Source organism: Perca fluviatilis, chromosome 9 (assembly GCF_010015445.1).
Source record: "Perca fluviatilis chromosome 9, GENO_Pfluv_1.0, whole genome shotgun sequence".
NCBI lineage: Eukaryota > Metazoa > Chordata > Actinopteri > Perciformes > Percidae > Perca > Perca fluviatilis.
In genome coordinates this window covers 1,455,592-1,473,462 of record NC_053120.1, presented here as the reverse complement: position 1 = coordinate 1,473,462, position 17,871 = coordinate 1,455,592, and the positions used below count along the sequence as shown (strand labels likewise).

The following is a 17,871-nucleotide window of genomic DNA, read 5'->3' as shown; positions in this document are numbered from 1 at the left end:
AAGGCGCTGTTGAAGATGATAATATCAACTCTGCAGCCTTTGGAAATCACACAAGATGCTAACTTTCTGGGTTTTGTAAAAGCACTATAAGCCCCTCTCAAGAAATTCCTACCAACTCTGAGATGTGCTTTCGCAGCTTCTCAGCGTCTACGAACAAAGAAAGGAGTTGCGATCGACCCTGGCCTCTGCAGATGATATCGTGCTGACATGTGAAGTTGTGGTCTTCCGAGCTGAAGACTCCTATTTGACAGTGGGTTGCCATTTCGTGGATAATAGGGGAGCCTCAAGTCCTACGTGCTGAAAACTACCAGCCTGTTTGGAGAAGAATGTACGCCCCACATTATAAATGAGCTCTCGGCTGTCGATGAGGCGTGGTCGCGTGAGAAAGGTGCACTGTGTTGTCAGAGCGGGCATGCCACAACTCAAAGTTAAAGCAGCATGGACACACATGCCTTGTTTCGCCGACACCTTGAATGTGGTTTTTAAGGATCTTATAAAGGACGAGGAGCTGTCGAATGTTCTCGAAGAAGTGTTACAACACTGTCCGGTTCTTAAGTACGACACGGAGCGAGAAGTCTCTCAGAATGATCCAGAACAAGATGAGTCTTGAACAAGGTGAGCTGATCCTGTACCTCCGGGGACCGGTGGCTCCCCTGGCTGAACACGCTTCAATCACTCATCAAGCAGAACCGTGCTATGGTGATGGTGTTCGCGAAAAGAGGCAAGACAGACTTGATTCTCAAAGCGATAAAGAGAAAATCTAGAACCTGATCCCGGCTCTGGAGCCTCTGAAGAAAACCGTCACGATGAAGAGGAAAGGGGTTCGAGACCATCTCAGCCATGCTGCCGCTGCTGACCAGACTCATGGAGAGTCTCAGAGAAGAAGAGAAGAACAACAACAATGTTGCTCGTGCATTATTGACAAAATGCAAAGAAGAAGTCGGGGGCGTCAACAACCACTTTCTGGCTCCGTTCACATTCCTACGACCGAGATTCAAAAACCAGCTGGGAGAGGCCCCGAAAAAAGAAAGTCGTCGCGGGTGGCTCAAATAATGAAGGATCTCACTGCAGGCCTGCCGTCCTCTTCTCATGCTAAACTGAAAAGCCTCCTGAAGAGATACATGGCCTTCCGGACCTCACGGCCCACGTCTAACCCTTTTGTCCTGGTGGAGGCACACAGGAAAGGAGCAGTTTGGCGAGCTAAGGAAGCTCGCTCTGAAGAAACTTCAGTCGTCTCCACCGCTGTGCCGTTGCAGAGAGCTTTCTCCGATGCAGGCGTACGCTTCTGCAACCTGAGGAACTCCATCGAGCCAGAAAACCTCAACATGATCCTGTTCCTCAACAGCAACTGGTCCACAACATCTTAAAGACTTTTCACCACGAGGAGCGACTCTCAGGCCCTATTTTAACGATCTACGTGACGCGTTTGGTGCCGGTGTGTTTAGGGCGTGTCCAAATCCACTTTTGCTAGTTTGGCCGGTGGAAAAAGGTTACCGTGTGCGGGCGCCTGGTCCTAAAGGGTTGTTCTTAGTGTTTTTCATTAATCAGAGGTGTGTTTTGGGCATAAAATGCAATCAACCAATCAGAGATCATCTCCCATTCCCTTTAAAGCCAAGGCCGCGTTTGGACCTTGGAGCATTGCTGTTATGATGGCCGGATTTACACCCTAATATTTTTTATTTGTAATCTTCTGCGTGTGTTTGTGCTGCTAGGGCATTTTACTAATGCTCTGTTAAAATAATGAAAGGCGCTGCGTTATTGACTTAAGACCAGGTTTAGACCCTGTAAGACCAGCACGCCCAGAATGCACCTGAACACACCTCCCTGTAAGCACCAGCACGCCCAGAATGCACCTGAACACACCTCCTGTAAGACCAGCAGCGCCAGAATGCACCTGAACACACCTCCCTGTAAGACCAGCACATCCAGAATGCACCCTGAACACACCTCCCTGTAAGACCAGCCGCCAGAATGCACCTGAACACACCTCCCTGTAAGACCAGGACGCCCCAGAATGCACCTGAACAAACCTCCCTGTAAGACCAGCCCCCCAGAATGCACCTGAACACACCTCCCTGTAAGACCAGCACATCAGAATGCACCTGAACACACACCTCCTGTAAGACCAAGCGCGCCCAGAATGCACCTGAACACACCTCCCTGTAAGACCAGCACGCCCAGAATGCACCTGACCACACCTCCCTGTAAGACCAGCCCGCCCAGAATGCACCTGAACACACCTCCCTGTAAGACCAGGCCCGCCCAGAATGCACCTGAACAAACCTCCCTGTAAGACCAGCACGCCCAGAATGCACCTGAACACACCTCCCTGTAAGACCAGCCGCCCAGGAATGCACCTGAACACACCTCCCTGTAAGACCATACGCCCAGAATGCACCTGAACACACCTCCCTGTAAGACCAGCACGCCCAGAATGCACCTGAACACATCTCCCTGTAAGACCAGCACATCCAGAATGCACCTGAACACACCTCCCTGTAAGACCAGCGCCCAGAATGCACCTGAACACACCTCCTGTAAGACCAGACACCCAGAATGCACCTGAACACACCTCCCTGTAAGACCAGCCGCCCAGAGTGGCACCTGAACACACCTCCCTGTAAGACCAGCCGCCCAGAATGCACCTGAACACACCTGCCTGTAAGACCAGCCGCCCAGAATGCACCTGAACACACCTCCCTGTCGCAAGACCGGCCGCCCAGAATGCACCTGAACACACCTGCCTGTAAGACCAGCCGCCCAGAATGCACCTGAACACACCTCCCTGTAAGACCAGCGCCCAGAATGCACCTGAACACACCTGCCTGTAAGACCAGCCCGCCCATGGGCCACAGATGGGTGCAGGTGCTATTGCCCGGCGATGAGGCTGGATGGGAAATTGACAACTGGGTCGGTCTTAAACTAGCAAAGACACTTTCGGGTTCGGGCTTTGTGCTGCAGGATGTGCAAGATAGGGGTCCATAGTCGTAATCCTAGTCTTTCTAACAACAGTCTGTTAAGTCCATAATACCGGACGTTATCCAAAAGTCTTGTGTCGATGCTCTGAGCGAAGCAGAAGAAGCCGGGGGGCTGTCTACGTTCAATTACTTTTATATTTAGGGAACTCACAAACAGAAGATCACTCTCTTGTTCATTTAGTTTACGCTGTGCCGCTAGCGTGGAGAAAAGTTCAACACAATTCATCTCTTGCAGCGGGCAGCATGTGCGTGTAACGACACCAGCCTAGCGGTTTTCCGCGGGGTTGTGACCGCTACGCTTCTCATTGAGAGACATCACGGGGCCCAATAATCACTTCCCATCAGAAAGAAAGGCCCAGGAGAACCAAGTCTATGGCTCTCTCTAAGCTGATAAAGATCATCTTTAATTATAGGCGTCTTTCAAAAACCCTGCCAGTAAAATTAAACATCAGGGTGATAAATAACATATACAAACTTGTTCAGTGTAGGTAAGAATAGGGGAAAAAACCTTTCAAAGAGATAAAAGACATTTCAAAGAAGGTTCATGCTTAAATAAAATCAGGAGAGGCTCTCAATAAAAGTTAGTTTTAAGGCAAGGACAAACAGAGCAGAACTCTGCAGAATATTCCGGTAGATTTTAAACAAAGATAAAATCAGTCTTTTAAATACCACAACAGACGATGCATGTGATCCGTGTTGTTCAGCAATGGACTGTACTGAATGGTTTAAAATTTCAAACACACACACAGACACACACACACAGACACAGCACACACAAAGACACACACACACACACACAGACACACACACATACATACACGCATACATACATACATACATACACAGAACAGAAACAGACATGCACACAAACACAGACACACACACACACAGACACAGACACACACAAAGACACACGCACACAGACACACACAGACGCACACAAACACACACACATACATACATACATACATACACACAGACGACAGAACATGCACACAAACACAGACACACACACACACACACAAAGAGACACACACACACGAAGACACAGACACACACAAAGACACACACACACACACACACAGACAGATACACACACATACACACAGACAGAAACATACATGCACACACAAAAACAATACACACACACACAGACACACACACACACAGACACACACACATACATACACACACACACACAGGCAGACACACACACAGAAACACACACACATACATTTCAACTTTTAAAATTTATTTTTATCATTATGAATGGTTTCAAATTTTAAGATGAGCGTTTGAAATAAGCTGCCAACTTATGTTTTCACTTTTTTAAATGTAAACTCTTGAATATAATGAAATGATAAACCTGTATGTATATAATATATAATGTCTTTAACAAGTTGTTGTTTTCCAGTTTGGTTTAGGTAACAACTTAGTTTATTTATTACTTAGTTGACCTCTCTCTTCAGATTGGGCCTTTTTCATTTCTAGTTATTCTTGATTATAGTTGAATTTTCTTATGTTATATTAAGATTATTTCCTTTTTAGATTTTGTAACCAAAACTTCAAACTTTATTAAAGAAAATTATTCTTTTTTCATCTTTGTCCTGCTGACTTTCCTGCTCGGTCCCCTAACTGAGAGTTTAATGGTTGAATTCTGCCCTCTGGTGGATGGAAACACACACACACACACACACACACACACACACACACACACACACACACACACACACACAAACACACACACACACACACACACACACCAGACACACACTCTCACACATACACACACACAGAAACAGACACACAAGAAACACACACACACACACGCACAAACATACACAGACGCACTCTCTCCACACATACACACACACCTACGCGCACACAGACACACACATACACACAGACACACACATACACACAGAAACACAGCATACGCACACACACACACACACACTAGGAACAGACACACAAGACACACACACAGACAGACATGCATTACACACATTAGATTATCGTTAAGAGGTTTTCAACGTGATTTTACCTTAAGGACCCTAAAGGAACAGCTTAAGGGACCACACTACCACCAATAGTTGATCTGGCCAAATATCGATTTAGGTTTACGCAAAAATATATATTGTTAGTAAAGTTTTTTGTCACTTTTTACATAATTTTGTCCCTTCATTAATTGGCGTCTTTACAGCTTTTCCTTTATTCACTTTTTTCTATTATGGCAATGCGTAACCCCGCATGTGTGTGTGTGTGTGTGTGTGTGTTTGTGTGTCTGTGTGTGTGTGTGTGTGTGTGTGTGTGTGTGTACCTATCAAGCAGCTCTCCTCCTGTCCTATAGCTCAATCTGAGGAAGTCATCGGTGTCCGTCTCAAAAGCTTCAGTTGGATCTGACACACACACACCTGAAAAATATGAGCTATCATGAGTTGTCTAACATGACTCAACAGTTATAATTTTCACCATTTTACCTTTTTACACCAAAAGTAATAATTAAAAGACACAAATGCTCCAAGTTCTGTGTCCCTGTGTTGATTATTCATTCTTTTTGTGTTACAGCATGCTACCTACAGTGTGTGTCCAAAGTACACACACACACTACACACACACACAGTGATGGGTGAAATACTCACAATGTTTGGGTGGGAGAGGCAGCAACAGGACACACGATTCTGTCACCGAACTATTTTCTTGTCGATCTGCAACAGAAGAAACAAGCGTGAGAGACAGAGCCTAAAAGTTCCTCCACCGGACTCAGATTTTACCCATTCTAAGTGTCTGACAACGCATTATGGGATGGATCCTACAGAGATAGACCTTTAAGTTAAAGTAAGATCCTTTGGTTTAATGAAACAGCCCGAAATCACCATCTGCCAAACTCCACCAGACTCCATGTAAATAATCAGGACTTTTAAGCGTGTATAGAGGCCAACATTTCTCCACCAGACTCCATGTAAATAATCAGGACTTTTTAGTGTGTATAGAGCCAGCATATCTCCACCAGACTCCATGTAAATAATCAGGACTTTTAGCGTGTATAGAGCCAGCATATTTCCACCCGACTCCATGTAAATAATCAGGACTTTTAGTGTGTATAGAGCCAACATATTTCCACCAGACTCCATGTAAATAATCAGGACTTTAGCGCGTGTATAGAGCCAGCATATTTCCACCCGACTCCATGTAAATAATCAGGACTTTTAGCGTTGTATAGAGCCAGCATATCTCCACCAGACTCCATGTAAATAATCAGGACTTTTTAGCGTGTATAGAGCCAGCATATCTCCACATGTAAATGGGTGAATTAAGGGTTTATTTCAACCAAACCAGAGTGGTGATTGTTGGAACAGTGGAAAGATGAACCAAGATGGCTTTTTATAATTTTATTTAGTTTGTGTCCACTTTTAATGAAGTGTGTTTTACGATGCTAAAAGTCCTGATTATTTACATGGAGTCTGGTGGAGTTTGGTGATGGTGATTTCGGGGCTGTTTCATGTTAAACTAAAAGGATCTTACTCTTTAACAACAAGCTCTATCTCTGTAGGGATCCTTTCATAGCGTCTCCACTGACCGTTTTCTTGAGGACTTTGATGGCGTAGGGTTTCTGAGTCTGTTTCTCCTCGCAGCGATACACGATGGACGTGGCTCCTCTGGAAGAAGAAAACCCAAAACACAGAGTTAGACCTGAAGGCTGCCTGGCGTCCATCAACACCTGTGTTCTTCTTCTATTCCAGACAAGAGTTAAGGAATATGAGGCTTTGAGGCAAGTTTATAATTCACCAAACAGGCAGATGAAATACATTGGTGGCAAAAAAATCACACGCACGCACACACACACACACACACAACGCATACACACACACACACACACACACACACACACATACACACACACACACACACACACACACACACAAACACACGCACACACACACACGCACACACAGACACACACACAAGCAAACACACACACACACAGACACACACACATATACACACACACACACACACACACACACACATATACACACACACAGACACACACACATATACGCACACACACACACACACACGCACACACACACGCAAACACACACGCACACACAAACACACACATACACACACACGCAAACACACACACACACACACATATACACACACATATACAGACACACACACACACACACACACACACGCACACACACACACACACAAACACACACACGCAAACACACACACACATACACATACACAGACACACACAACAAACACACATAAAAACAACACACACACTCCAGAGTGAATGTGTAGAGCAGGTAGCAACATATAAGTATTTAAGCTATTAGTAATTACTATTAATATAATTAGACTGCCAGGTGCAGTGGTCCCATGAAGTGCAGTGTGTTTGCTCAAAGGTAAGTCAGTGTGTATATTTGGGGGCAGCCATGGGACCTCCTGGTTGTTATGGGGTTATGGGTTGGTTGGTTACCTGCTAACAACAAAGACTCTACCATCGCCGTGGAAATACTGACATGATGTCATCGCTGAGTTCAGAAACATTACATGGGAGGCAGGCAGCCTGTTACCAGGTGTCTTGTTGCCATGGAGACCACCCAGGAGTGTGTGTGTGTGTGTGCGTAGGTGTGCGTGTGTGTGTCTGTGTCTGTGTTTGTGTGTGTGTATGTGTGTGTGTGTGTGTGTGTATGTGTGTCTGTGTGTGTATGTGTGAGTGAGTGAGTGAGTGAGTGAGTGTGTGTGTGTCTGTGTGTGTGTGTGTGTGTGTGTGTGTGTGTGTGTGTGTGTGTCTCTGTATGTGTGTAAGTGTGAGTGTATGTGTGTAGGTGTGTGTGTCTGTGTGTGTATATGTATATATGTGTGTGTGTGTGTGTGTGTGTGTGTGTGTGTCTGTGTATGTGTGTGTATGTGTATATCTGTGTGTGTGTGTATGTGTGTAGTTGTGTCTCTGTGTGTGTGGGTGTGTGTGTGTGTATGTGTGTGTGTATATCTGTGTGTGTGTGTGTATATCTCTGTACTGTATGCGTGTGTGTGTGTGTGTGTGTGTATATCTGTGTGTGTGTGTGTGTGTGTGTATATCTCTGTACTGTATGTGTGTGTGTGTGTGTGTGTGTGTGTGTGTGTGTGTGTGTCTGTGTATGTCTGTGTGTGTGTGTGTGTCTGTGTGTGTGTGTGTGTGTGTGTGTGTGTGTGTGTGTGTGTCTGTCTGTGTATGTCTGTGTGTGTGTGTGTGTGTGTGTGTGTGTGTGTGTGTGTGTGTGTGTGTGTGTGTGTGTAGTTGTGTGTCCTACCGTCCCAGCTCGGTACTCAGGGTGTAGAACTCCTCCACCGCCCCGTCCCGCCTCGACCCGTCCACCCAGAACTCCACTGGCTCCGAACCAGGCCGGGACGTCGGCATGGCGACAGCAGAACTCCCCGAAACCAGGACCGAGAGCAACCGATACCGAGTCCTAGATCTATAAATATATGTTTAAAAAAATCTGTCAAATATCTAAACTATGTCAGTAAAATATATATGTTTAAATTAATAAAATATACAAAAGAATTTCATAAAATATTTTAATACAATTCTTAAAAACATCCCCCAATACTATTTACAGTAAATGTGTAAAATATTCAAAAATGTCAGAAAAATGTGCAAAAAATGTCAGAAAAATATCTGAAAAATATTGAAAAATGTCACAAAAATATTCAAAAAACGTCACAAAAATGTTCAAAAAACGTCTCAAAAATATTCAAAAAACGTCTCAAAAATATTCAAGAAATGTCACAAAAATATTCAAAAATCTCACAAAAATATCCTTAAAAATATCAGAAAAATATATTCAAAAAATGTCAGAAAAATAATTCTTCAAACATCCCCCCAATACTAGGTAAATCTGCAAATAAAATCATTAACAAATCCCCAACAAATATGAATAAAACATTTAAAATATATGAGTAGAAAAATGAACAAAAAGTTAAAATATCTTGAAATGTGTAATTACAATATCTGACAGCAGAACTCCGTAAAACCAGGACCGGATCCGAGATCCCCCAGGGATCGGGACCGGGACCGGTTCAGCCCGGGACAGATGTAACGGAGGAGCAGAGTAATCCAGATCAGATCTCAGATTTAAACCCGGATTAGAGGAGCAGAGGAGGGGGGACACATGATCCCGCTGGGTGTTAATCCACGAAAACGCTGCATATCCAAATATCTCAACTAAATATTAATAAAATATGCAAATATAGTTGTTAAAATACCCCCAGAACGGTCCTGATCCGCCGGTTTGGGCCCGTTTACCGGAGAAAAGAAGTGACTGTTTGAATCCCTCGGGGACGAACCGAGTCTTTAGTCCAGACTGAAGCCGGAACCGGGACCCAGACGCTCCAGGTCTTGGTGTGTCGCAGCTTCCATCGGGCCCAAAACCCTCTCAGATACCGGATCACTTCAGTCCATCACCGTTCTCCCGGGATTTATCCGTAGTTTCTGTGTTTTTACCGGCAGAAAGGGTCCGTCCGTTGCAGTCTCGAGACGTTAGATCCAGCCCGAAAGGCGCGAAAACAACAACAACGGAGCACGCTCGGGCGTTTTCCCCGCGAAACAGAGAGCGAACTCGGGCTGTCTCGGCGGCGTTCGGGGCTTTGATTCCCGGGCAGGGCAGCTCCAGATGTCCGCTGTATCAGCACCGAGAGACGGAGAGATGCTGTAATCTCACATCCCCGCCCCTCTGTCACCGTGCCGACCAATCACAGCGCTGCAGGAGAACCCAGCCGCACTGCCATTGGCCGACTGGTCTGTCTGTCACGTCCCGAAGCCTCTGTCAGCAACCTAAATACAGAAACAACCTAAATACATAAATGTACATTAGCGTGACATCTGGAGGCTTTGATCCTGCGGGAATCAAACCCGCAACTCTGACACGGTGCACGCGCCTGGCAGACAGAAGCTCTGTCAGAGGTATGAACAGATTGAATCATTCAGGCGTTACAATGAGTCATAATTACAGCTTTTCCTTTCCATAAAGCTTTAAAATGACCTGGGATTTACACGTATCTCTTCTTAATCAATGCCAAACTCCCCTAAAATAGTATTAATGGAGGAAGAAAATACATTCATTTTAAATCAGACAAACCTGTTAAAAACAGCCAATATTGGACTAATAAATACTAATAAAATATCCGAAATATTCAAAGAATAACAGTAAAATATCCCAATAATGTCAGAAAAATATTTTAAAAATGTCGGAAAAATATTCAAAAAATGTCAAAAAATTATTAAAAAAATGTCAGAAAATTATTCAAAAAATGTCAGAAAAATTATCTAAAAATATTTAAAAAATCTAAAAATATTAATAAAATTATATTATATTATATATATATATATATATATATATGTTAAGTTAATAAAATATCTAAAAGATTGTTATTACAATATCCAACAAAGCTTAAATATTCTATTCTGAAATATTTCTCTAAAATATTCTAAATATATTAGTAAAATATACAAATACAATTCTTAAAAAAGATCCCAAAAATATGTTAGTAAGAAATATTTGTATATATAATACAAATCTGCAAATATAATTATTAAAATATCCAAAATAAAATGAAATATTTCAGGAAAACATCAGGAAGATGTTATATATTATTAGAATATTGGAAAAAAGTTAATAAAATATCTGAAGAATAGTTTTTAAAAACACAAACTCTGGCTCCACAGCGCCCCCTGCAGACAGAATTACAAGTTCAACTTCTGGTTCTTTTATTTTCACTCTTATATATATTTTAGAAAACATTGACTTTATTGTAAATTAAATTATGACCGCAGTGGATGCTGGGACAATTGTTTTTTAGATATGTTCTCGCTCACTCGCTCCCCCTATGTGCCCCAAAACTCCATTCATAAATATCACAATTTAAAGATGTCTCTTATATCAGTAGGTTTACATATGTTGCAGAATGTGATTTATATGTTTTTTCTAAAGCTAGAACAGTCTCACTTCAGTTCGGCATCAATTTAAACTGAAAATATTTAAAACATTTTCCCATTTTGAACAAGAAATATGCAGGAAAACAAAACAGGCAGATAGTACCGTAACCAATCCCGCTGTTTAAACATTATGACTAATACAATTATAAAGTGTTTTATAATAATAAACATTAATACTAATACCCTAATAGTTCTCTAGCTCATCTATAAACTGACAAAGAATTTGCCCTGCACCGTCAGTCACCTTAACATGAACAGGCACCAAACTCCGTGTATAAAAGTCACACTTTAAGAATGTCTCTTATATCAGACGGAATTTATAGTTTATAGAATGTGAATTATATGTTTTTCTAAAGGTACAAGAGCCGCTCTTTAGTTCGGCATCCATTCACTTTGTTTTTCTGTCTATGTATGTCTGAATTTGTGAATTTAACTGTGTATATTGGTTGTCCTACGAGTCAAATCGAGCGATAATTTCCCCCCACGCACGTCCCTGCGTGTGACGTCATCAGTAGGTGGATGTGAACTTCCTAGTTGAGTTGTTGAGCCGTCTGTCTTCAACATCAACAAAGCCCGAGTAGAGGCAGAGTTCAGCGGATACTGCGACGTGTCTCTGGGAAAAGCCCAGCTCGGTTCCGCTAAAAAAAAAGAACAGAGCAGAAAGTCCCTCTCGAGCCGCAATAAGTTTCCTAGTTGTCTTCTCTTAGGTTCGCGCGGAGTGTTTCTGGATGTTATAATGACTTTTTACAGAGTTCTCTCGGCGGTGTTTGTACCGATATGTTGTGTGTTTGTGTCCGCGGTGGAGGATGCGCTCACACTCACCACCGGCACCGGCGGCCGGGGCACCGTGGCGCCCGGACCCGCGGTCACGAACTCCTCCGGCGGGGCGAACTCCACACACAGCGGCGGCGGAGGCGGCGGCGGTAGGATGCTTAGCGGCCTAAATGTGGACAGCTCGATGATCCAGAGGGCCCTGTACGTGTTGATCGCCATCACCATGATTGGAGTTCTCTACTTCCTCATCCGAGCTGTGCGGTGAGACAAAAACACTTCACACCAAACTCCATTCATATAAGCAGGGATTTAGTGAACGGTTAAATGTATCGGTAAACGTTACCAAAATACTATGTAAAACTTTTTTGACCTGTTTTCTGTGCTATATTCAAAAGTGAAAATGTTTGTTATAATAAATGACTAAAAGAAAAGTATTAGAGAATACAATTATATAGTAGAAGTGTTGATAAGAGAAGAAGCATTAAATCACTAGATCTTTGAATGGAGTTTGGTGTGGCGTCGCTTTTTACCTTTGCTGAGAAGCATTACACCAAACTCCATTCATATAAGCAGGGATTTAATGAACGGTTACATGTATCGGTGATCACTTTACCAAAATACTACGTAAAACTTTTTCTTACCTGTTTTTTGCGATATATATTATGTTGTCCAACAGTGAAAATGGTTGTTATAATAAATGACTACAAGGAAAGTATTAGAGAATAAGATTATAGGGTAGAAGTGTTGATAAGAGAAGAAGCATTAAATCACTAGATTTGTGAATGGAGTTTGGTGTGGCGTCGCATTTTACCGTGTGTACAACTGCTGAGAAGCATTACACCAAACTCCATTCATATAAACAGGGATTTAGTGAACGATTAATGTATATGTGACACATTAACAAAATAAAATGTAAAACTTTAACTAACCTTTCGAAAACAGAACATTTTCTGCGATGTATATTATATTGTCCAAAATGTGAAATGGAAGTTAACAAGGACCCGAGCTGTTGCTTAGGTCTGTAGTTTGTCAATCAACAATGTTGTGTAGTAGTTATGAGAGTGCTACCTCTTAAGATGAAGCTAACTTTAGAAAAACAACTGCATCACATTTTACAGACTATGTGTAAGTATTGATAAGAAAAGCATTAAATCACTAGATTTATGAATGGAGTTTGGTGTGCCGCCTCTTCACACAGGTGAATGGCAGGTAAGAGGTACACAACTACAGAAGGATGTACTTATAACTGATAAATCATTAGATTAACTAATTACGCTTACAATAAAGTCCATAATATATACTTTGCAATTTTAATATTCCCTCTTATCAGCTGCAAAATATGATAATGCCCTTTTGGGAGTTTCGGGAGACACTTTTCAATTCAGCCTTTATCTCATCTACCCAGTTACGTTTTATATCTAAAAGATATGATTTCAAAAGATGGTCGACATACCAGTAAAACTAGAATACTCTGTACCTCACTCTGTTAACATGTCAACAAACAGCAGGGCTCCACAACACAGACAGTGTGGTAACATGAACACAGTTGTTTAGCTGTGTGTGTGTGTGTGTGTGTGTGTGTGTGTGTGTGTGTGTGTGTGTGTGTGTGTGTGTGTGTGTGTGTGTGTGTGTGTGTGTGTGTGTGTGTGTGTGTGTGTGTGTGTGTGTGTGTGTGTGTGTGTGTGTGTGTGTGTGTGTGTGTGTGTGTTGCACCATTCTCCCACACCAAAATACAGTTTAGTTTCTGGATTAATCAATCAAAAAGTTTGGGTAGTATCTTAAGCAGTACCACGCCAAACTCCATTCATAAATCCAGCAATTTAATACTTTGTGTCCCACCAGCGGAGGCATATATGCTATAAAATGTTACTTGTGTTGTTTTCTATAATTTAAGCACCCGCTCTTACATTCGGTGTATAATAGTCACCGACTTACTCCAACCATCCTCTCCCAATACGTTTAGTGTCTGAATTGATCCACCAAAACATTGGGTTTGTGGTTAAACAGCACTAAGTCTCTCTATTCTCATTCAAGCTGTGCGATGGAAACAACTGATGTTATCTCAACAACAGCCTCTCCTACCTGTGGACAGGTGTCACACTCAATAAAAACAAGCAATTTAAAGCTTTCTCTTCTATTACAGTCAGAAGGTTTTATTGCCACAACAAGTACACTAAATGTGGAACATGTCTTGGTGAAAGGTGCATTCATAAACACACCAAACAGAAAGTTAACAATAAATACAGAAAAACTAATATATACATACATACAAAATAAGAAGAAAATTTGCACATTGTGTTAATGTGAGTCTTGTGTTAGATTTACTCTTCAGTTCTGCATAAATCTGATCTACTGCTTATCTGTTATCACTAAAAACAATACTACCTTTACAGGTGTATTACTACTTCCTGTCATTGCCCTGTTTGTGGACAGCCATCAAACCAAACTCCATTCATAAATCTCACAATTTAAACTGTTTAATCTGTAAACTAAACACGCACACACATGCACACACACACACAGACAGACAGACAGACAGACAGACACATAGAAAGACAGACACACACACACACACATATATAAAAACAGTCACACACACACAGACAAAGACACACACACACACACACACACACACACACACACACACACACACACACACACACACACACACACACTACATACATAGACACACACACACATACATAGACACACACACACACACACTACATACATAGACACACACACACTACATACATAGCACACACACAAACACATACACAAAGACACACACACACATACATAGACACACACACACACACACTACATACATAGACACAACCACAACACAAAGACACACACACTACATACATAGACACACACACACTACATACATAGACACACACACAAACACATACACAAAGACACACACACACATACATAGACACACACACACACACACTACATACATAGACACACACACAAACACATACACAAAGACACACACGCATACACATAGACACACACACACACACACTACATACATAGACACACACACAAAGACACATACACACACACATAAACATACAGACACACACACACACACACACACATTACAGACAAACACACACACACACACACACACACCCACACACACACAGACATACAGAGACACACACACACACACACACACACACACACACACATACACACACACACACACACACACACACACACACAGACATACGAGACACACACACATACACACGCATACTCACACAGACTGACAATAACAGTTGATATAGTGAGTTTAAAGTACTAATCAGTTGAAACTACAGTAGTAGTAGTATTGCTGACCAAACCAGCCTAAATATTGATATTAATTCTGTATGAAAGTGGTAGTGATGGTGCTCTGTGATTGGTTGACAGGATGAAGAGGCCCGCCCCCAAGAAGAAGTACGGTCTGCTGGCGAACTCGGAGGACTCGGTGGAGATGGAGGGGGGGGAGAGTGACGAGGACGACACGCTGTATGAAGCTCGCAGCCTCCGCAGGTCAGAGACGACTACACTCACGCTTCACACTGCATGGCCACCTGACCATTAAATAATAATAATAATAATAATAATAATAATAATAATAATAATAATAATAGTGTGAAATACATTTTCTACTGTCACTGTTTCTTAAAGTCAGACCAAAGACCTGCAACTAATCCATTCATCCAGAAAGAAAAAGACCAGTTAGATATAATACAGACAGACAGGCAACCTGACCATTAAATAACCATAATAATAAAAGTATGAAATACATTTTCTACTGTCACTGTTTCTTAGCGTAACTCTCGCCAAAATACAACCTAGGGTCTTTTTGTGAATGTACCCGAGTCAAACTTTAGTTTAAGAGCATATTTAGGACCGAATCGCCACTTTTAAGATTTACCGTATTCTCATTTTTCGGTCAAATGGCCTTTTGAATGGGAATGCTAGGGGCACTGCTATGATAGCATCAAAATAGCTATTTTAAACCACTCAGAAGGCTCGACACAACATCAGACTTTGCTCCATATATATAGATATATACTATAACCAGGAGCTCTACACCTTAACTACACCGGTGACCAATGGTCACTGGTTATAGTATATCTATTGGTCACTGGTGTAGTTAAGGTGTAGAGACCCTGGTTATAGTATATATCTTGGTCACTGGTGTAGTTAAGGTGTAGAGACCCTGGTTATAGTATATATCTATTGGTCACCGGGTGTATTAAGGTGTAGAGCTCCTGGTTATAGTATATATCTTGGTCACTGGTGTAGTTAAGGTGTAGAGCTCCTGGTTATAGTATATATCTATTGGTCACCGTGTAGTTAAGGTGTAGAGCTCCTGGTGATAACTTGGAGCAAAGTCTGATGTTGTGTCGAGCCTCTGAGTGGTTTAAAATAGCTATTTTGATGCTATATAGCATAAAATAGTATTTCAAACTTCAAAACTTATTACTCCTATTAGATATATACTATAACCAGGGCTCTACCTTAACTACCGTGCTAATGGTCACTGGTGTAGTTAAGGTGGAGAGCTCCTGGTTATAGTATATCTATTGGTCACCGGTGTAGTTAAGGTGTAGAGCTCCTGGTGATACTTGGAGCAAAGTCTGATGTTGTGTCGAGCCTTCTGAGTGGTTTAAAATAGCTATTTTGATGCTATCATAGCAGAGCCCCTAGCACTCCCATTCAAAAGGCCATTTGACCGAAAAAAACGAGAATACGGTAAATCTTAAAAGTGGCGATTCGGTCCTAAATATGCTCTTAAACTAAAGTTTGACTCGGGTACATTCACTAAAAGACCCTAGGTTACATTCTGGCGAGAGTTAGGCTTTAAGGTCAGGTCAGACAGAGAGACAGACAGAGAGACAGGTCAGACTAAAAGACCTGCAACTAATCCATACATCCAGAAAGAAACGACAATAAAAACCAGTTGGATATAAAACAGGATGTAGGCAGACAGACAGTCAGAGAGTGATGAAGTCAGTTTTTCCTGAACTTTGGGTCCATGTTGTAACTATGGATCTTCTACATGTTATCTCTCTCTGCAGATGAGTCGCCGTGTGTTCACCGGACGGATCAGGCGAGTCATGTGTTGCGTCAAGTACGGATTATGAGACTAGAGATCAAGAGAGAGAGAGAGAGACTGACCAAAGACTGGAGGAGGAGGACGAGAATAAATGGACCAAACACTTATTGATGCCAAAGCTACTCGAGGAACTCGGCAGGATTAAAAAAACAATCATTATTTTTTAAGGTGGTATTGGATGATTGAATAGAATTTAAGGTGGTATTGGAAGATATAATAGAGTTTGTGGAGAAGCAGACGTGAAGGTTCTGTGGATCATTTTGATAATTCCTCTGTTATTATTATTATTATTATTATTATTATTATGATTATAATTATTATTATTTCAGACTCTTTTTTTTTTGGGAAGTTTCTTTTTCTTCCTGTGCTTAAACTACTGCAAACTGACTCCAGACCAGCTGATAAACCTGCAGACATTTGGACTTCTTAGTGTCCATTTCATTTGATTTTCAAGCTAAAACATTAAAGGATGTTTCCGGTGTTTTTTGCCGTGTATGTGCCTGAATGATCTCAGACACTCTGACACAGAGTAAACACAGAGAGGAGCCATGTTGGCTCGCTGCAGACAACCGGCTGCCGTTTGTTTACACGCGGGAGGCTGTGAATGTGTGTTCATGGCAGAGAAGTTAGCCAACAAGTGCTGCAAGATACACAATACTCATCTTTTCATTAAAGTGTTACTTCTGTATTTTTCAACCTGGACTCAGATTATTATTCTAAGTGTCTGACAACATTATGGGATGGATCCCTACAGAGATAGACCTTTTAGTTAAAGAGTAAGATCATTTAGTTTAACTTGAAACAGCCCCGAAATCACCATCACCAAACTCCACCAGACTCCATGTAAATAATCAGGACTTTTATCATCGTAAAACACACTTCATTCAAAGTGGACAGAAACTAAATAAAACTACCAAAAGCCGTCTTGGTTCATCTTTCCACTGTTCCAAAAATCACCACTCTGGTTTGGTTGAAATAAACCCTTAATTCACCCA

The 17,871-nt window shown here is 41.9% G+C and overlaps 1 protein-coding gene and 1 long non-coding RNA gene across 2 annotated transcripts; one reads left to right on the top strand and one right to left on the bottom strand.

Annotated features, from left to right (window-relative positions):
• Positions 1–5,645: 5,645 nt before the first annotated feature.
• On the bottom strand, positions 5,646–9,744 carry LOC120565410. The gene is made up of 4 exons (XR_005640234.1): positions 8,990–9,744; positions 8,294–8,458; positions 6,559–6,637; positions 5,646–5,686 (listed from the first exon to the last, which is right to left on the bottom strand). It is a non-coding gene; the product is annotated as an uncharacterized LOC120565410 (long non-coding RNA).
• Positions 9,745–11,513: 1,769 nt separating this feature from the next.
• LOC120565409 (protein FAM174C-like) lies at positions 11,514–16,890 on the top strand. The gene is made up of 3 exons (XM_039811217.1): positions 11,514–12,012; positions 15,178–15,300; positions 16,839–16,890. The coding sequence occupies exons 1-3, from the start codon at positions 11,714–11,716 to the stop codon at positions 16,840–16,842; spliced, it is 426 nt and encodes a 141-aa protein (XP_039667151.1). The 5' UTR covers positions 11,514–11,713; the 3' UTR covers positions 16,843–16,890.
• The last annotated feature ends 981 nt before the right edge of the window (positions 16,891–17,871 follow it).